Here is a 22,403-nt window from a genome sequence, read left to right on the forward strand (position 1 = left end):
TTGTGGACACTTGGGAATGTGAGTCTCACGGGAAGCATGCAAGGGATAAGTCCGTGCAATCGCGCTATTCATCTCTGTCCTCGGTGGCTCTGATGGATAGAGCGTCTGCCACGTAAGCAGGAGATCCCGGCTTCGAGTCCCGGTCGGGGCACATATTTTCAGCTATCCACATCGAGGTATATCAAAAACACCTGTCGGCAGCTGAGGGTTTCAGTTAGTAATCATTTATTCCAGGGAAAAGCTGCACGGTCATCGACAGTATTCTGTTCTTTCGAGAACAGTTACTGTCTTCATATATAACAGCACATTGTTTCTGATTTGGACGCATTTGGCAATAACGTCTCTGTACTTCACGTTTCTGCATTTACAGTACACACCCGCATCGAAGTCGCCTTTGGTGCATATACGCTGCAGCAACGCCTTCAAGCGGAATCTTTTTGATCGCTCCCTTATATCTGTTGATGTATGCCATCATGGGTCTCATCCAGCTAAAAATACTGCTTACGAGTATCTCTCTTTTACGTTCAACACTATGACTCCCTAGTAATGTAAAATGTGTTCGTAACATTTGCATATATCTCCATAGCACAATACCTCTGCCACATATTTTAATAATGATAATAAGATCCTCGAGCCAAATAATGACCAATATCAGCCGTAAAGAATCGAGAATGTACTTTTCAGCACTACGAACACACGGCAGCGTAAGTATGAAAGAGTGTTTGGTAATTCTGCATAACTTACAGGCAGACACGGCGTATTTCCAGCAATGGCAAGAGTCGCATTGACAATGTCATTATCATCGTCGCCGTCGAGGAGATCGACTAGTTTGCTGACGATCGACGTGTTGTCCACCTGTGGCACGGACTGGTAGGTGAGCATGTCGCACAGGTACACAGAGTTATCACTGTCATTGACTGTCAGCGACGCCATACCCACACCGTCCGTCAGCTGCTGGAAGTACAAGAACTCCTCCATGGTCGCGAAGATCTGCGGTAGCCACAGTCGAATCGTGTTCATGCTGTAAAACAAAAACGGTCTATCACTCCTCCCACTCCTGCTTTAGTCTTACACTATAATGTCAATGGCTCGCTGCAAACTTTATGAGTCTGGCACTGTAATTATTTTTTTATGTTGAAGCTGAAACCTAAATTCACACTGCCATTGTCTAATCTAGTCACGAGTATTAGAGTCAAGTTCCTGTTATTTACTCGTAGATAATCAATGTGGATCAAAAGAGAAGTCTAGCTTGTGCCAGAACTTCTTATTCCACTTATAAAAAACGTGACACTTCATATATATATATATTACTTAGAGTACGATTATTAGTCCAGTTTTGTAGAGTTACTGCTTTTATGTAGCCTTGGGTAAGTCCTATGAAAGTGTTCAACTAGAGTAAATTCATATTATAAAAAGCGGGATGTAATAGAGTTGTTTGGTTTCTATGTGAGATTAGTAGTGTGGGAGGGTGAATCGCAGGAGCTATGGGATTTGGGATAGCGGTGACTATGGTGAATTCTGATACGAAGAACGAATGACTGGGTGGATTTCTTGTCTGTGGGAAGGATACTGTGATCTTTGCATTAGGAGATGGTATTGACGGTGTGTAGGTATTTGATGTGCAGGTATCGAGTGGACAAGATGGAAATAATAGTATGATGATGCTCAATGTACATGAGTAGGGATGGGAATTCTTTGTGTCGGGGAATGAAACTAGATGCAATGAGTGAGATGAAGTCCAAGGATCTGAAAGGACTGGTAGTAGCTGACTGAAGCCAATACCCAGATCACACTGGCTACATTGCGCATTGGCATATTGATGAATTGCGCAAGGATTTTTGTAGGTGTGGAGAATGGTAGATGGGTGTCCATATTCTAGTCTGTTGGGGGGTTCCTCTTGGATGGTTAGTACTTGAGGCTCAATTGTGTTTTAGTGCGCAGAATGTTAGTGCGAATATCCAAATTTTTTTCGCTGCCTACAAATTCTGTATCATCACCTGTATTAGGTAGAGATGTCTCACCGGTTAGTAAGATATGAAAGTTTGTGCCAGAACGAGACTCGAACCCAGATTTACTGCTTGTTGAGAGCAGTCACCTTAATGACTCTGCTATCCACGCATGCTCCGTGGACCAACCCAAATCGCCATATGTCATATTGCCTACATGCTTGTGCCACAGTCCACTATATTCATCACCTAACGCTCATCAGCGTTATTAATTGGATTCCTTTGCCAGGGAAAACGAGACTACCGAGGAATCGAGACCAATGTCGTTATCGTTATGTAAGCATCTAGGCTTGTAATACCTGCTTCCATATCTGAACGAATAAAACTAATTGACGATCCACAGCTGTACGGAATATTTTAGAAATAAATTCGCTGACTGTGAATTCATTGATATCAGCTGTATTAGTTACAGATCTAGTACTCAGTGGAATTTAGTGGACAACGAAATACAGATGTACACAAGGTTACATACGGAAGTTTGGGTCAGTCTGGGATGTGTGCACAAAGTGATTAAGGTGACCGCTCGATATAAGTAGGAAATCTGGGTTCAAGCCCCGGTCTGGCACAATTCCATAAGTCACTAATAGGTAGTACATCTATACCTAATACAATTGAAGTCAGATAATTTGCAGTCAGCGAATGCATTTCGCATTATTTTATGTGATTATGGATCATTAGCAAAGTATGTTTTATTAACCATATTCAGGTGAAGTTCAGGAGGCATACTGTGTCTCACCTTTATCTAAGATCTCTGGGTCTCTAGTGTGATGCAGAGAGCGCATCTGCCTATTAAGCAAGAGACCCAGGTTCGAATCCTGACATTGGTATAAATTTTGATTCATTGCTTCAGCCTACATCAATACTGTAGATAATGGTCTGTTCTTTTAGTCACCTAGTAACTGCTATTATTAATGTGCCATAAATCGAGGGTAAATATATTAGTTGCGTTAGTGAACTTGATCCTCACTCTACAGACCCTTGACAGCTCATGTGGTTAATTTCAATATACCGTCCTGAGGCCCAGAGGTGCTTTTCTCTAATTTTATCTTAAATACAATCTTCATGCAACCCAATAAACCTGAAGTACACATTAAAAATAGAAAGAAAATTTTCCATATTGCTTTCTCCAGCGTAAGTGGAGACGTCTTCTGGACTTCAGGTGTCAAGCATTGTCTCTCTACCAGTAAAATATTAAGTTATAGTTTCAATTTTTTATGTACTAAAATTATTGTTTATGATCAAAAATGTTGACAGTTACATTTCTGGTTCAAAAATGGCTCTGAGCACTATGGGACTCAACTGCTGTGGTCATTAGTCCCCTAGAACTTAGAACTACTTAAACCTAACTAACCTAAGGACATCACACACATCCATGCCCGAGGCAGGATTCGAACCTGCGACCGTAGCAGTCGCACGGCTCCGGACTGCGCGCCTAGAACCGCGAGACCACCGCGGCCGGCTACATTTCTGGACACATAAACATAAATACCACATTTTTCTTAACCTAGTCAATATTAGAATCTAAATTAATCAGAACTAAGCAAATATTACATGAACAAATGTTGTCATAGAAAAAATGATATAATATAGACTACTGGAACACCAGTTGCAGTTCAAATCATACTCAAATATCGGATGGAATTTGGCAAAACAGTTTAGGCTCAGAACCAGACGCAGGAAAACTTTGCACCTTTAGCATGGATTTCCTTTGCAATCTGGTTTATGATTTTTTTCCAGTCATGTCTGCTATTTGTGGCATATGATTCACACCGCTTTTGCTTTTGCTGTCACATGGTTTGGGACTTGGATTACACCTCCTTTTGTCTGATGGTTCTTGAAGTCCATTTTAATTTTCTGGATCTTCATTTAGTTCCAGAGAATATTCTTCATTAATGTAGATAAACATATCTCCAAAGAAAGGTTCTATTTTCTTACTTGGCGAATCTTCTTTCTAGAAACTCCATGCGCCACATATCCTGCACAAGTTGCAGCCATGAATTGGCAACATTTAGGTCTAGAAGATGTCAAATTGTGCTACTTCTTCCTTTTTCGTTCTCGCTCACATGGTACAATAAGACATCATTCTACCAGCTAGGTACACTCCACCAGCGTTTCCATTATATTCTGGGCTTTTGATAAATTCTTTACCTTTCTTCCTTATCACATCTTGTACAAGAATCCATGGGTGCAGTACCATGAACTGACGATATCATAGTTAAGTTTGATCTGTCCCGCCACTTCAGAATGCAGATTTTTTCGTCTTGTCGAACCGACATATTACAGGAACCTCCTTCTCCTTTTCAAATTTACTTGTCGCTTTGAAGTCGAGTTTCTTTTGGAACCCTAAAACTGTTTACTGTACCAGTAGATAGAAATCCCCGATTCAGAAGCTCATTGACTAGTTTCTCATTTGCGAGCTACCGATCATGGTAAACTGTGACAAAGTGTTAGACTTTCTGTAAGTTGGAATACAGAAGACTCTCGCAATGCGTAAATCCCAGAAGCTGTTAATTCTGGGAAGTACGTATGCCTTGGTAGAAAATAAAATATAAGACAATCCCTTCGGGATTTGCTAAAACAAATACTTTCATGCCATCTGGTTGAGTTTGTTCGGAACATATTATTTGAGATTGCACACACCAGGAAAAGGTATCAACATCTCATCTATACATTCACATATGTCCCTCGTTTGCGACAGACATCCATTCCTGATTCTGGTAATAAGCGATCGTAGTTTCAAAAGGTGATCTGTTTTACGTTCATTCTCTCGAACAGTTTCAAAAACACCCCTTTCAGAGACGGTCGTAGCGTAAAGAATCTTTGCGTGGCTTGTTGTCACTAGCTACTGGGATATGCCATCTACTCTCCTATTATATTCTTACGTGCGGACACTGAAAGCAGCTCATTACTATATTTACGCCAAAGAAATCTTCAAGTACCTCGAGGTTTAACTTAAGATGGTGACATTTTTTTAATAAGAATGTATGATTCGATTTTTCAACTCTTAACTTAAAAACTGTCATCAAGGTACTGTTCAAAATATAGCAAATAGCTGAATCCGCTTGTGTCTATTTGCCGAAAAGCTGGCTGGGAAATTTCTGGATATTCATGTGACTCTTCCACCTCCATCGTCATCGAGAAGCTGCTGATGTCGATGGTGTTGGCTGTTGGATAGGTGTTGTTGTTTTTAATGCAGTGAGAGGCATATCATCTTCTTCATCGTCACTTTCGTCTACAGGAGTGTCAGCAGTAATGGATGTGTTATTTCGGGGCCATTTGGATCAATTACTTCTTCTTCATCAGAAAAAGAAGCATCAGATTCATCGAAAATGCTGAGTATTTACTCAACATCATCAACTGAAAGTTGGACATTCCTCAGATAAATTACCCATTTTAATTTACACCATTGAAGAGTTACAAGAAGATGATGAGGTTTATTATTATTATAGCAAATATTTTTATATCGAGCTGGAATTAACAGTGATGTGACACTAAACATATTAAATATTAAAAATCAGCTTAAAATAACACACTACCACAGACATAATTGCAATATATTCGGCTTCGATGTGCAGCCTGTTACCAGCGACGTGTAGCCGGTTACCAGGGGCAATGATCCACATATAAAAATTGTTTTGGTAACTCAAAACAAGCGTGTAAGTATTGTAATTGCATGTACATTACAATAACAGAACAATTTCAACTCCAAGTAACTTATACACTAAACTGCCAAAGAAACTGGTACAGACATGTGTATTCATATACAGAGATACGTAAACAGGCAGAATAAGGCCCTGCGGTCGGCAACGCCTACACGAGCCAACAGCTGGCCGGAGAGGCCGAGCGGTTCTAGGCGCTACAGTTTAGCACCGCGCGACCACTACGGTCGCAGGTTCGAATCCTACCTCGGGCATGGATGTGTGTGATGTCCTTAGGTTGGTTGGGTTTAAGTAGTTCTAAGTTCTAGTGAACTGATGACCTCAGAAGTTAAGTCCCATAGTGCTCAGAGCCATTCGAACCATTTGAACACGAGATATCAGGCATCTGGCACAATAGTCAGATCGGTTACTGCAGCTACAATGGCAGGTTGTCCAGAATTAATTGAATTTGAACGTCACGTTATAGACGGCGTACGGGCGATGGGACACAGCGTCTCGGAAGTAGCGATGAAATGGGGATTTTCCCGTACGAAGATTTCAAGAGCGTGCCGTGAATATCAGGAATTCGGCGAAATATCAAATCTGCAACATCGCTGCGGCCGGAAAAAGATCCTGCAAGAACGGGACCAACGACGACTGAAGAGAATCGTTCAACGTGACAGAATTGAAAATTGATGCAGTTTTCCATGCTGTGTCATCAGCAAGTGGCAGCGTGAAAACCATTCAATGGAACATCATCGATATGAGCTTTTGGAGCCGAAGGCCCAGTCGTGTTGCCTTAATGACTACACTACACAGAGGTTAACGCCTCGCTTGGGCCCGTCAGCACCGACATTGGACTGTCGATGACTGGAAACGTGTTGCCTGGTCGGACGAGTTTCGTTTCAAATTATATCGAGCAGATGGATGTGTACCGGTATGGAAAGAACCTCATGGATCCATCGGCCCTGCATGTCAGCGGGGGTCTATTGAAGCTGGTAGAGGCTCTGTAATGGTGTGGGGTGCGTGCAGTTGGGTTCATATGGGACCCCTGATACGTCTAGATAGGACGGGTGGCAGGTACGGAAGCATCCTGTCTGATCACCTGCATCCTTTCATATCCATTGTGCATTCCACGGCTGGCCATTGTGGCCGAGCGGTTTTAGGCGCTACAGCCTGGAACTGCGAGACCGCTACGGTCGCAGGTTCGAATCTTGCCTCGGGCATGGATGTGTGTGATGTCCTTAGGTTAGTTAGGTTTAAGTAGTTCTAAGTTCTAGGGGACTGATGACCTTAGCAGTTAAATCCCACAGTGCTCAGAGCCATTTCAACCATTTTTATTTATTTATTTATTTTTTTGCATTCCACAGACTTGGGCAATTCCAGCAGGACAATACGACACCCCAAACTTCCAGAATTGCTACAGAGTGGCTCCAGAAAACTCTTCTGGATTTACACACTTCCGCTGGCCACCATGCTGCGCAGACATGCATATTATTGAGCATATTTGGAATGCCTTGCAATAAGCTGCTCAGAATAGATCTCTAGCCCCTCGTACTCTTACGGATTTATGGACAGTCCTGCAGGATTTATGGTGTCAGTTTCCACCAGCACTACATCAGACGTTACTCGTGCCCATGCCTTGTAGTGGCACTTCTCAGTCCGACCCCGCTAGCTGAGTGCTCAGCGCGGCAGAATGGCACGCCAAGGGGCCCAGTTCGATTCCCGGCTGGGGCAGGAGATTTTCTCCGCTGAGAGAATGGGTACTGCGTGGTCCTCAACATCATCTCCAACGAGCAAGTCACCCAATGTTGGCGTCGAATGCAGTAAGTACTTGATCTCGATGGCCGAACTTTCCCGAATGGTGGACTCCCGGCCCACAATAGCGTACGCTCATTTCCATGCGTGCTTGTGGGGACTCCACAGAATGTTAGGTTGGTGTAGCAGTTTCTTTGGCTCTTCAGTGCATGTTACTTACATCTAGTACGCTCACGCATCGACTTCCTTCTTCGTGGCGCCATTTCTTTAGAATAGTCACAAGAATCCAGAGCACGACTTCAGAGTTCCAAACCCTTCATTGCCTGACTGCGTCAGATCTGCCTTGTTACAATAGGCAATGCACGCTATAGTTGTGACATCTAGCGGGAAAATTATTATAAAGTGAAGTCCAGTATACTGGATTGTGTAGCTCAAGAGAATACACCGCCAGTAAAAATATTTTAGGCCTCGTGTTACTGACCTGAACAAGCATAGGATCTGTATGGAGAAGGAGAGTACGGCCTTGGGCAGCTGCGGCATTACGAAGAGCGGCCGCATCTGGCGCCAGGCGTTCTTGAGGCCCTGGATGGCGCTCTGGTGGACGCTCATGGTGCTCGCCACAGACGCCTTGCGCAGCTCCAGCTCGTCCACCAACCGCTGCACCTGCACACGAGAGAGTTCCATCCGTTCTTCAAATGTTCAAATGTGTGTGAAATCTTATGGGATTTAAGTGCTAACGTCATCAGTCCCTAAGCTTACACACTACCTGACTTAAATTATCCTACTTACAAACACACACACCCATGCCCGAGGAAGGACTTGAACCTCCGCCGGTACCAGCCGCACAGTCCATGACTGCAGCGCCTGAGACCGCTCGGCTAATCCCGCGCGGCAGCACAAGGTGAAGAGGTAAAGTATATCAGAATATTCAACCGGTAGTTCAGTACCTAAAGGAAGATGATAATCTAATAATCATGTGGTATTGGAACGTGGAAAAAAGGGGAAGGAATAGAAGACCCAGTTACGGCAGAATGTGGCTTCGTAGTAGCAATGAGAGTTCAGAAAGTTTTAATTGAGTTCTTCAAAGTATTTCACCCAGTAATGGCGAACAAACCACAGGTGGGGGAAGTGTACTTAGAAAATGTCTATAAACATGAAAACATTCCGTACGAATTACGCCATGGTCAGGCAGGGATACCAGAATCAGATGTTGGATTGCAATGCATATCCAGAAACAGATATAGATCCAGATCACAATTTAGTCATTACGAAGATTAAAATGAGGTTTAAGAGAATAAAGATGTGAAGTACTGAAATACAGAGGAATGATTAGAGGACTTTGAAATTCTCTAAGTCTGTGACAGCAAACACCACAGTAAACCAGGGACAGCCTTCAAAGGGCGCCCTCAGAAGTTGGACAAGTAAGCATGGGTACAAGGAAGTCAAATAGTCGGAATAAATACTTCACTAGATCGACGGAAAAAGTAAGTACAAAAGTATTCAGGAAGAGCCTTGTATCCGGTATAACTCTCTAATGAAATAACACATCAACCTTGGGTTAAATTGAAAGAGAGTCATCATTAAGAGTTCACGCAGAGGAGGGAGATAATATGTGGAAAGAGTATAGTGAAGGCCTCTATAGGGCGGAGGAACCATCTGATAACATGATAAAAGAACAAATAAGAATCGGTATAGAGAGTCAGTATTAGACTTCGACAGAGCTTTGGAAGACCTACTGTCAAATAAGGCAGCCGTTATTCATAACTGTTTGTATGTAATTTCTAAAATCTTTGAGAGGAGGAGGAACCAAACAACTATCCAGGTTGCTGGATAGAACCTATGAAATTTGAGGCATGCCATCAGTCTTCCTGAAAAATGTAGCCTACACAATCCCGACGGTGGCAAGGGTAGCTAAGTGCGAGAACTACCGCACTAACAGCTTGATAGCTCACCCATTAAATTTGCTGACAAGAATAAAGTACAGAAAAATGTTAAAGGGCATGTTCGACATTAAAAACGCACAGACACATGAAGAGGCGTTGCGACTGATAATGAAAACAAGACTTAAGAAAAATCGAGAACCTCTTATATGATACGTCGACCTAGAAACATGGTGCAACATGTACGCAGTTTTGGAAAAAATGGGGATAACATTCAGGGAAAGATGGTTAAAGCACAGAATGTACAAGGACGAAGGGGAATCAAAAAAAATTAAGACCAAGAAAGACGTACCTTGGATTAGAAAGAATGAAAGACGTGGATGCATTCTTTCCCTCCTGCTGTTCAGTCCATACCTCGAAGAAGCAACGGCAGAAGTAAAAGATAATTTCAAGAGTGGAATTAAAATTCTAGGTGAAATGATATCAAAAGAAGCGTCGCTGATGAGATTACCATCCCCTGTGAATGTAAAAACGAATTACAGGACATGGTGAAGCAAAATAACACATGACGGGCGAAGGAAGGAAGAGACTGAAACCACACTAGCACGAGCAAAGTGTACATTCGTGGCCAAAAGCAATTTGCCAGGAGCTAAGTCTTTATCCACACTCTGGGAATCACTGTGGTGTACAAGCTTTTAGGGATTTTCCCGTTCCTTTCACGTATGGAACGAGGGAAGAACGATTGTTTAAATGCATCTGTGCGTGCTTCATTAATCAGATCCTGTCCTCACGACTCATATGGAAGCGATATGTTGTCGAAACTTAGTTACTGGACTTTCTCTGGATAGGATTAGACATAGGCCATAAATTGAGGAAGAAATTTATGAGAAAGTGTGTTTGGAGTACAGCATTTATGCTAGCGAATCATGGGCTGTAGTACAATCGGAAAAGAAAAGAATAGTTTTCTATGAGGCCCTATAAAAGGATGTTTAAAATTAGGTGGACTCATATTGAATGAGGGGGTTTCAGCAGAAAACGTAAATAACGGAATATACTGACAAGAAAGAGGTAGAGGATGGTACGACGTTTGTTAAGACATCGGAAAGTAACCCCCATGGTAAAAAAGGGCGTTGTACCGTTAATAACTCTATGGGAAGACAGCGGTGAAGGACGTAGGATACAAGGGCTGGTTAAAGATGTTGGAACATTAAAGGAATTTGTGGCGGGACGCGTGAATCCAGTGACATGATTGATGAAAAATGACTCAAAAGAAAAGAGCATCAGCCCTAGTATTTTTGACACATTCAGGTTAGTTGAGGTTCCAAGTATATCCATGACGTTAATTGGAAAACTTTCTAAAAGAGAAGCACTAGTTTTACCACGTGATCTTGACTACAACCACCACCTTCCTAAATTTCCAGTGCAACCTAAGTGCCTACCTTGACATCTTTCTATGATTTAAAATCACACACTCAAGCAGAGCACTTTGAACGACTAGAAATATTACTTTTATGTTCATAGACCATGTATGCTAAGTTGGAATGTTGTGCAGAAATGATTAGAATTTCAATCACTTCAGTTCAGCGTGTGTCCTGTTGCCTACCAGGCACAGGGTCCGCCATGGGCCCTGATAACTTGTTCCACGAGTGATGGCATCGACGTGAATAAGGAGCGAGTGAGTCCTGTGGTATAGCCATCCATGCTGCAATCACCTGACTCCGAAGTTCATCTGTGGTGGTTGGCATTGGGTCATAGCACTACACCTATCGTTTCACCATATCATACACATGTTCAATTGGCGATAAGCCTGGCGGTCTGACGGGCCAGGGAAAAAGGCTGACATCCTGTGACACCCAGAAGGCACCTATTCATTAAGGCACCTATTCATTCAGCAAGTTTGTCCATTGTCCATTGTTTTGCTGAAAAATGGCGTCTGGGGTGTTGTGCAGAAAACGTACGGCTGCGGATCTCAGGATGTCATTCACATAGCTCACACTGGTAACAGTGCCTTGGACATGGACCAACTGTAATTTTTGGTTGTACCCAATGGCACCCTGCACCATAATGCCTTCAGTTGGCGCTGTATCTCTTGTGCGAATGCAGTCACTGTGATGCCTCTCCCTTTGTCTGGATCGAACCAAACTACGGCCATCATTTTCAAACAACCAGAACCTGGATCCATTGAAAACACTATACGATGCCATTCCTGTCCGTAGTGCCGTCGTTCCAGACACCACTGTCTTCTTGCATGTTTCTGCACATTCGTCAAAGATAGGCAGAGGAGTAGATGAAGTGCACGTAATCCATGCCATAATAAACGGCGACAGACTGTCACCCCAGATGGTGTGCGGACTGTTACACTCTTCCAATGTTGCGCCAGAGACGAGGAGGACGCAGTTTTGTCCTGCAACGGCCTTCGGATGAGGTGTCGATTTTCTCGGGGAATGGTCTAGGTGGTGCGATTTGACCCATCTCGCAGTGTTCTGCGGCCTTCAGTGAATCATTCTGCACACATCCGTTGCACTGCCGTAACACTTCGTCCCACACGAGCAGCAATTTTCCGGTTGGATGCATCACATTCTCTCATGCCAATAATGTGCCCTCTTTCTAACTCACTGATCTGACGGTACGGTTCACGCATATGCCTACGAGGCATCCTGCACGTCTGCTCATGCCACATTGATCCATTACCTTCGGTTAATAGCGACAATGAGATCTACAGGCACATTTTACCTGTAGGTGGTGTTGCGCCGCGATGTCGATGTTGACCTCGAACCCTTCAAATGCTAATCATTTCTGCATAACATTCTACTGTGCGTGACCTATGAAATGAACGTCCTACCTCCAGTCGTTCAAGGTATTCTGTTTTTTTCTGAATATGAGTATATTTTTGATAGTTACATTTACTCATTTCAGCTTACAGATTATAAATAAAACTAATGCCATGAATTTCAGTTTGCAAAGAAAAAATGACAATGTTAAATTAAATGTAGATGGCACCTCTATAGACTGTGTAACAAATGCAAAATTTCTAGGAATGAATATTGATTCTCAGTTGAAATGATGTGAACATAAAAACATACTTGCAAACAGAATTTCATCAGAATGTTATACCCTTAGAATCCTATCATCAGTGTGCAACAGGCAGTGTCTTTTAGTTACATATTATTCGTACGTACACTCAATTCTTAGCAATGACATTCTTTTTTGGGGAACAAAGGCACAAAATATGAAAACATTTTTCAAATTGCAGAAAAGAGCCATAAGAATAATAAGCAAAAATACTAGTCGAGCTCATTGTAAAATCTGTTCAGAACACTGGGGATTTTAACTGCTCCATGTGAATACATTTACCAGTCAGTTGTACACGCCAAAAATATCATTGGTAATTACAGCTCCGTGCATGACCATGCAACAAGAGATAGACTCAACTTACATTTACCAAGAAAATATAAACATAAAACTCAAACCAACATTTCCTACAAGGGAATAAAACTGTACAATAAATTACCAAAAGAGATGAAAGAAATTGAAAAAATACACTTATTGTAAAAGGCAGCTGAAAAGTACCTGTTCTGGAATACATTTTATACATTGAAGGATTACTTAGCTAAAACGGAGTACAGGTTTGATAAAAAAATGTTATAAAAATAAATAATAATGATAATGATTATAAAATATCAAACATTCCACATAGTACCTTCACTTTGTTTTTACCTTATTTTCTTGCCTTTCTAGAAATATTTACCCCCAAACGAAGCATGGCAGAATACTGACACCTCTTCCTCTTTCTAAGCTCAACATCTCAGTCATTATGGAGGGATGCTGACTCAGTTTTTCAGTATAGCAAATGGGAAGTTGCGGTAAAGAAAAAGGTCCAGAGATCACCAGTGTGTGTGTGTGTGTGTGTGTGTGTGTGTGTGTTCAAAAATGGTTCAAATGGTTCTGAGCACTATGGGACTTAACACCTGAGGTCATCAGTACCCTAGAACTTAGAACTACTTAAACCCAACTAACCTACGGACATCACACACATCCATGCCCGAGGCAGGATTCGAACTTGTGACCGTAGCGGTAGCGCGGTTCCAGACTGAACTGCTCGGTCACTTCGGCCAGCTGTAGTGTGTGTAGTGATTGAAGTGTTATGAAACAATGTGTGTATAGTATGTGCAGTGACTGATAGTGAGATATGAGTGAACAATGTGGCATTACATTATTTAATAATTTATTTGTAAAAAAGTATTGTATACCAGGAGTAAATCTAATGATTGTCTCTAACTAGTAGTCTGTAAATATGTTTGTGTACGAATTATCTTATTTCAAATTGATCTAAATTTGTAAATACTTTGCCATGTCCTATATCCTTGTAAAAAGAGATCTATGGATGAATAAAGCTACTACTACTACTGCTATAGCTTGTTGATGCAGTTATCACAGATCAGAAAGACAGATGAATCTGTTGCGCAACTTTTATGTTTAAAACACGGTCAAGTCTGTTCTACTATTGTAGTGTCTATATGATTCCAGGTAGCATGGACCTCTCATTTAAATTACTGTACTGTACTACAATTACTATACTACAATTCCCATACTATACAATAACTGGTGAAGATCATTCAGTACAGCTTAGTTTTAGGGTATCAGTGTTCATGATTAAGTGGCACACATGTCATGCATACAACAGAAAATTTTCAGCTTTCTGCCTCTCTACGATATGGTGGACTATGCAGACGCCAGGAGTCTGGGAGTACACATCCGCTAGTCCATAGTGTCCCACCCAGGTAGTACAGAGAGGTGTGGTTGTACGACTCACCGGGTATGAGTCCGGGCTGCGGCCGGTGTTGAGGGCGTAGATCTTGCGGAAGACGGTGAGCGCCTCCCCGTTGCGGCCCTTGGACATGAGGAACTTGGGCGTCTCCGGGAAGAAGGACATGAGGCCGCCAGCTAGCAACGCAGGCAGCGAGCACGCCATGATGAACACGTTCCACGGCTTGAGCACCAGGCCGCTGCCCACCTCCAACTCCCACGTCTGCGTCAGCAGAGCCAGCGCGAACGCTGAGAAGATAGACCGGCACTTCAAACATTTAGACATTTAGATAATTACGACGATGTCATCAAAGACGGGGAACACTCTCGGATTGAGGAAGAATGGAGAATGAAATTAGTCCTTGCCTTTTACACGGATTCCTCTTGCCATTAGCCACAAGCGATTTAGGAAAACATCGGTAGGGAAAGGGAAGGTTGAAGTATAGCAAATTGACATTCATTACTGATTCTGTACCTGTAGATTCTGTCGGAATGTTTAAAGGGTCGGTGGCGTTGCTGGAAATGGATAAGAAAGACTAAGTGATGAACGTGGTTACAAAATCGTAACACCCCAAAGTAAATGTACAAGCATAGAATGATTGGTAGAAGCTGACGTTTACTGCTATTCTAGATTGGCTCTGAGCACTATGGGACTTAACATCTGTGGTCATCAGTTCCCTAGAACTTAGAAATACTTAAACCTAACTAACCTAAGGACATCACACACATCCATGCCCGAGGCACTATTCTAACCTGCGACCGCAGCGGTCACGCGGTTCCACACTGATACGCCTACAACCGCACGGCCACAGCGGCCGGCCGATATTCTAGATTTGGAAAGATATCTTTCGGCAATGATAGCTCCAAACACGGTTTGATATGTTGAAGCTAGCGAAAGTTGAAACTTCCTGGCAGATTAAAACTGTGTGCCGGACCGAGACTCGAACTCGGGACCTTTGCCTTTCTCGGGCAAGTGCTCTACCAACTGAGCTACCCAAGCACGACTCACGCCCCATCCTCACAGCATTACTTCTGGCAGTACCTCGTCTCATACCCCCCAAACTTTACAGAAGCTCTCCTGCGAACCATGCCGAACTAGCACACCTGAAAGAAAGGATATTGCGGAGACATGGCTTAGCCACAGCCTGGGGGATGTTTTTAGAATGAAATTTTCACTCTACAGCGGAGGGTGCGCTGATATGAAACTTCCTGGAAGATTAAAACTCTGTGCCGGACCGAGACTCGAACACGGGACCTTTGCCTTTCGCGGGCAAGTGCTCTACCAACTGAGCTACCCAAGCACGACTCACGACCCGTCCTCACAGCTTTACTTGTGCCAGTACCTTATCTCCTACCCCGAAACTTCATATCAGTGCACACTCCACTGCAGAGTGAAAATCTCAGTCTGGATACATCCTCTAGGCTGTGGCTAAGCCATGTCTTCGCATTATCCTTTCTTCCAGGAGTGCCATTTCTGCAAGGTTTTGCAGAAGAGCTCCTGTGAAGTTTGGAAGATAGGAGACGAGGTACTGGCAGAATTGAAGCTGTGAGGACGGGTCGTGATTCATGCTTGGGTAGCTCAGTTGATAGAGCACTTGCCCGCGAAAGGCAAAGGCCCCGAGTTCGAGTTTCGATCCGGCATACAGTTTTAATCTGTCAGGAAGTTTCATATCAGCGCACTCTCCGCTGCAGAGTGAAAATCTCATTCCAGTTAGAGAGAGAATGAAAAGGAAGTGATATCGTATTTTAGTTATTAATTGCACATTGAGCCATAAATAAAGAAAACAAAGAAGAAATTTCGGAAAGGAATAAAAATACCAACCTACACGGCTTTCTAAAATTTAAAAAAAGCATTTGCCAGGGTGGATAGAGAAAGCCTGTGAAAAATTATGAAAAAACGTGGATCCTCAAGTCAGTTGATTAAATGCTTCAAAATTTTGCAAAATGGAACATTTACGCTTGACATCCGCAATGACATACGGGAAATATTTTAATAAAGCAAGGCGTGGGGCAAGGGTATACGCCATAAGCTACTTTATTTAATATTTATGTAGATGGAATCTGAAAATTGAAAGAAAGAGAGCCAGAAGATATTCGTACAAAAAACAAAAAAAATTATTACCTAGTGTTTCACAATGTTTTGACGATTTCAAATTTGGGTGACAGGCAAACTAATCGCGAAACAAAGTAGGACATTTCACACAAGGTACAATATTTATTCAAGTTCACTCATGAAATACTACACCGAACAAATGAAAATCATTCGCGGTTACAAGCTCTAAGTGCTTCATCCAGTTTTTGAATTCATCTTTCGTAAATGCTGGAGGAATTACGGACATTTCATTGTGGAGCCGATCTTTTAACTGTTGCAAGCTTCTCGGCCGGTCTGAGTAAATCCTCACCTTCAAATAAACCCATAGGCGAAAGACTAGCACAGTTAAATAAGGCGAGTGAGATCTTTTCTCGGGGATCGGATGGGTTTCCGAGGGGCGGTTGACTTTCGATTCGATGTACTGGCAATTGGGCATAAGTTTGTATCTCATTTCAATATTGTTCCACGAGCAGGTACTAGATATCGCTTCTGTATCTCTAGGTGCTTACGAAAGGCACGTTGCACAAGCACGACATATTCGTCGTAACGAAAATAGCGCTTCACCACGAACGCAATATGTTACTTTGACCAGTATGACATGATTACTGACCTGTAGCCCTATATGGAATGAAACTTGAAATTACACACTAGTAATAGACGGCTTATTTCTAGGGCGCATTATTCAGATTTGAAATCGTCAAAAGATTGAGAAATACACTGCACATTAACAGACTGTTATATCTTGATGGCACAGTATTAATTGCAAATTCTGAAGACGAACTACAAAAATCCATCCAGCTTTTAAATTTAATTGTGAGTATAATTTTAGAATAACAAGAAATAAAGGAATACAATGGTGTTCCATGGAGAACGTCTAGTAGGAAACAAAATTCTAACTGAAGATACATTATGTTCTGAAAAAAGTTCACCGCTCCAGTCATCTACGGAGCTATATCACTTTTAAGGGAGGTGAGGATGTTGGTATTACATTACGGAAATATCAGGACATATGTGACGCTACAAGCAGAACATTAAAGGAACACGAAGAGAGACAAACATTAAATTATGTACGGTGGTGATTCTGCCTGTTCTACTATGTTGCAGTGTATCCTACGTTGTAAAGGAAATAAAAAGAGTCTAGCCTTGTTCGCCTGTTGAAATGAAATTCTTCCGATCATGCAGAGGTTGCACTAAGCTAGACAGAATTCATAATGAAAATGCACTATGTGATCAAAAGTATCCGGACACCCCCCAAAACATATGTTTTTCATATTAGGTGCATTGTGCTGCCACCTACTGCCAGGTACTCCATCTCAGTAGTCATTAGACATCGTGAGAGCAGAATGGCGCGCTCCGCCGAACTCACGGACTTCGAAATGAGTAATGTGACTGGGTGTCACTTGTGTCATATGTCTGTACGCGAAATTTCCACACTCCTAAACATCCCTAGGTTCACTGTTTCCGATGTGATAGTGAAGTGGAAACGTGAAGGGACTCATACAGTACAAAAGCGTACAGGTAGACCTCGTCTGTTGTCTGACAGAGCCCGTCGACAATTGAAGAGGGTCGTAATGTGTAATAATAGGCAGACATCTATCCAGACCACCACACAGAAATTCCAAACTGCATCAGGATCCACTGCAGTACTATGACAGTTAGATGGAAGGTGAGAAAACTTGGTTTTCATGGTAGAGCGGCTGTTCATAAGCCACACATGACGCCGGTAAATGCCAAATGACACCTCGCTTGATGTAAGGAGCGTAAACATTTGACGACTGAACAGTGGAAAAATGTTGTGTGGAGTGACGAATCACCGTACTCAATGTGGCGGTCTAATGGCAGGGTGTAGGTATGGAGTATACCCGGTGAACGTCATATGTCAGCGTGGGTAGTGCCAACAGTAAAATTCGGAGGCGATGGTGTTATGATGTGGTCGTGTTTTTCATGGAGGGAATTTGCACCCCTTGTTGTTTTCCGTGGAACTATCATAGCACAGGCCTACATTGGTGTTTTAAGAACCTTCTTGCTTCCCACTGTTGAAGAGCAATTCGGAGGTGGAGGTTGCATCTTTTAACATAATGCATAACATAATAATGCACGATCTGTGGCGGAGTGGTTACTCGACGTAACATCCCTGTAATGGACTGGTCTACACAGAGTCCTGACCTGAATCCTATAGAACAACTTTGGTATGTTTTGGAACGCCGACCTCGTGCCAGGCCTCAATGACCGACGTCGATACCTCTGCTCAGTGCAGCACTCCGAAAAGAATGGGCTGCCATTCCCCAAGAAACCTTCCAACATTTGATAGAACGTATGCCTGCGAGAGTGGAAGCTGTCATCAAGGCTAAGGTTGGGCCAACACGATATTGAATTCCAGCATTACCGATGGAGGACGCCATGAACTTGTAAATCATTTTCAGCCAGGTGTCCGGATATTTTTGATCACATAGTGTATTAGGCAGGAGATGAATATTTTTGCAAAAAAACACAAAAGTGAAGGACAGAAACAAAATTGGAAGGAACATGTCGAAATATGGAAAAAAACAAAGATTCCAAACATTACCTTACCATACAAATATATACGAAAGAAGGACGTTGGACAGCCAGTTACAGAATGGAACTCCAACCAGAAAAATCGACAGTTCTAATCTGTGAAAGGCAGGAGAAAAAGAATTAAAGTACAGTGAGAAGAAAGAAAAGTTTAATGTTTACAGATGCCACTGTAATGTATTCAGAGACGAGAAAAGACTTCAGAGAGGTGAATGGAAGAGATGCTCTTAAAAAGGAGCTATAATATGAAAATAAACGAAAGTAAGAGTAGCGTAGTGGAGTGGACTGGAGCGGAGCGGTGTAAAAGTCATAAAGGCAGACTGTGGCTTGACTATAGTAATTAGGTTCAGTTGTATGTAGACTACGGTAGTTATAAAGTGGCTTGAGGACAGACTAGAGGTAAGTGCCGCATCGAACCAGTCTTCGCACAAAAACTGCAGAAAAAGCATTTCTATTATCTATAATAAAAATACTTCACCTGTGATACTTTGATACCTTACATAAACAAGATGAGGAATTTAAAACTGTTTTTGAAAAATCTGGAAAGGAACCAACAGTATTCAAAATTGGTTGTAATAAAAGTTGTTCGTCTCGAAGGGACACATCCAGTGACACGAAACTCGATTCCGCTGCCCTATCCACAGGACTGTATACATGGCGATGTAATCGACAAGTATAAAAATGGGTTACAAACCGTTGATAATTAATATTTCAAGAAATACACACCAGATTAGATCCCAGGAAGTTAAAAAGGCAGTTATTCAAAAATGTTTAATGAGAAACCGGTTTTTTATAGCAAAAAGTACATTAGTAATCAGCATCTCGCAAAGAAGTGTTCTGCGCATACTGCATGAACACAAATTCCATCCACATTACTTATTATTCCATTGAGAACTACATGGGGACGACTTTGGAAATCTCTTGGACTATCACAGTTGCATACAGCAACAACTAGCGGCCTATGATGAATATATTTCACAGATACTTTTGCCTGATGAACCAACTTCTACGAATTGTGGTCTACATCGGCGTAATACTCGTTATTGGCCAGTGGAGAATCCCTATAGATTAAGGCGTCGATCATCTGCGAAAGAAATTATATCAATAATGTGCACAAGTAATGCATTATGTTCTGAGAATGAACGTCTTTTTCTGCTATAAAACCGGTTTCTCATTAAATATTTTAGAATAACTGTTACATTACCATGGTTCCACGGGTTTTAACTCATTTTCATTTTTATGGATTACGGCGCCATCTATCACCCAACGAAATAAATTTTAAATACGAAAGTTATATAAGTTTTTTTCCGAGGAATACGAATCCGAAATAAAATTTGGGGGTTCGTATTTAAGATTTCAAAGTTCACCCCCTTCCGCCCCTGCGAGTGGGACAGGGGAGTCGAGTTAATTGTCACTGGATGTTCCTTTCGAGGCGAACAAGTTTTGTTACATTTTACGAGTTCTAGTTCACCCTGTATGCTTATACAAAACTAGGTTTTGATTAGTTGAGAGATATCTGTTACTGGCTAAAGATTCCAGTAGTCAAGGAGCGTCCACTCACAGGGGATGAGGTAGTTGGCGGTGGCGACTCCGATCCCGGTGAACATTATACAGCGCGAGCGGTACTTGGTGCTGTGGAACTCCGCCAAGAACGACATCAGCATGGCGTACGGGCCGCACACCCTGCAGCCAAAACATAGAATACCGATCAAATGGTTCTTACAAATTACCGAAAATGCATGTAAATCACAAAATTAACTTCATGTCCTTGAGGTAGCGGTATTCATGAATCCCAAGAAGTATTGCAGTCTTAAATCATTCTTATTTGTGTCAGCAGTAGAAATGAACATTTAAGAAAATGTTTACAATGAATACGATATGGAGATGTTCAGTGAAGTCTCTCAAACGCTGAGATAAAATCAAATACGGGAGAGGTTCAATAAGTTTTTATTATTATCGTATGCATCAATTACAGTAATACACATTTAGCAAAACAAAGAAATATATATAAAAATGAACATGTTAAATTACATATAGTACACAAGTTTTAAAACGGCTCAGAATACACTCGGATGTTGATGAACTCGATCCAGCGGAGTGCCTCGTGGGACGCTTTGATGGAGCTTCTCAATGAAGCATCTGATTTGACAGTCATTCACGATGCGGCTCATTGTTTGGGTGTCACGACAGTCACACCAACTGTCACTTGAAAAGCCCAACTTGTGCACGTTGTATTTGCACCTACCCTCTTCGGTCCGATACCTGTTTAACTGCACACGCACCTCCCTTGGTTGGTGGAAGCCTGGGACTGGAACTGTTGGATTGTCTACAAGTTCGTAGTTTCGGGTTCTTGTAGCTTGCCACTCACGTTTCCACTCTGCGTCCTGGTTGAATCTTGTGGATAGCATTTGGACTCCCATTTCATATGCTGATCTTCTAGATTTGAGGCGTTTCCTGGGCAGTGATAGCAAATCGTCATGGAGAGGGATCGAGTTGTTTTCAGAAACTTGCTGACAGAGGTTATAAAGAGCAGCCTTTCGACGGAGGTCTGGTGGACAAATGTTTGAAAGCACTGGTAGCCAGCAAGTAGGTGTAGACCGGACTGTACCACTAATTACTCTCATAACTCAGTTCAGTTGGACGCCTACTTTCGCTACGTGGGTGCTTCGGAGCCAAACTGGTGCACAGTATTCTGCTGGAGAGTGTACCTGTGCAAGGGATGTTCCTCGGAGGACTGATGTGGTTGCTCCCCATGTACTGCCTGCCAGCTTTCTCACAAGGCTCACTCGTGTATTTATCTTCTTGGCCAAGTTGGAAACGTTTTTTGTCTGTCAAAGTTCTGTTCAGAGTGACTCCCAGGTATTTTGGGCTTTCGTTGTACCTGAATGTGCCAAGAGGGCCGAACTGTGGACTGATCTTTGCCGATGAAAGGTTCAATAAGTACCCACGTGAGAAAACAGAAGTCGTTGCTAATGCAGGTTGGTACTGGCGCCGTGTGCCTCGGTTTGCCACGCGATTCTAAAACAAAAATTGGTTAAGCGCTAGTAGGACTCGCGGTCTGAGGGTTCCATCAAACTTAATTACGTATACAGAAAGTTCATCCATGCCGGTAACTGAAAATCTCGACAAATTTTGCCTGTTATCGATATCGATATTTGCAACATATTGATCCCGGGAATCCCAGGACATTTGAGAATGATTTATTTTTCAGTTTTAAGTTTAATGGTTTGCGTAATTTCGTATTTGCTACTGTAATTACGGTGAAAAAGATGTCGTGGCCGACGTGTAAACTGACAGTTGGATAACAAATGACAGGAACATTTTCTGTGTGATATAACCACACAAAACATCTGCGGAACAGCTCGGTAACCACTAATTGTATACGAACACCCGTTGCCGGCGAAATTCCGGTAACGGTCGTGAAGTCACAACGCCTGCTTCGTTCATAGCCACCGCCTACCGTCACGGTATAAATGGTATGAAGATCGTCACCGATGACCATTTCAAAGAAATAAATTATTTTATTGGGGTCAAGAGCGTTTTGAATCCATTTTTAAACTATATTCGCCCAGACCGCTGTCTTTCTCCACGAGAAATGTTTTAAAATTTTACTGATCTGGCAATTAGATTGAATCACGATGCTCCACATCAGCGTAAACTTCACCACAGA

The 22,403-nt window shown here is 42.3% G+C and overlaps 1 protein-coding gene and 1 non-coding gene across 3 annotated transcripts in view; both read right to left on the reverse strand.

Annotated features, from left to right (window-relative positions):
- The window catches only part of LOC126266783 (synaptic vesicle glycoprotein 2C-like), a 329,005-nt gene that overhangs the window by 241,328 nt on the left and 65,274 nt on the right, over window positions 1-22,403 (reverse strand). For both annotated transcript variants that reach the window (XM_049971322.1, XM_049971321.1), the window contains exons 5-8: window positions 20,295-20,416; window positions 14,096-14,337; window positions 7,884-8,065; window positions 745-1,021 (exon numbers count right to left, since the gene is read on the reverse strand). In XM_049971322.1, the coding sequence (XP_049827279.1) occupies window positions 745-1,021; window positions 7,884-8,065; window positions 14,096-14,337; window positions 20,295-20,416 (823 nt within the window). The remainder of the gene's footprint in view (window positions 1-744; window positions 1,022-7,883; window positions 8,066-14,095; window positions 14,338-20,294; window positions 20,417-22,403) is intronic.
- Trnas-aga (transfer RNA serine (anticodon AGA)) lies at window positions 15,015-15,089 on the reverse strand. Its single transcript has one exon. It is a non-coding gene; the product is annotated as a tRNA-Ser (tRNA).

The sequence above is a fragment of the Schistocerca gregaria genome, chromosome 4 (genome assembly GCF_023897955.1).
Source record: "Schistocerca gregaria isolate iqSchGreg1 chromosome 4, iqSchGreg1.2, whole genome shotgun sequence".
Classification (NCBI taxonomy): domain Eukaryota; kingdom Metazoa; phylum Arthropoda; class Insecta; order Orthoptera; family Acrididae; genus Schistocerca; species Schistocerca gregaria.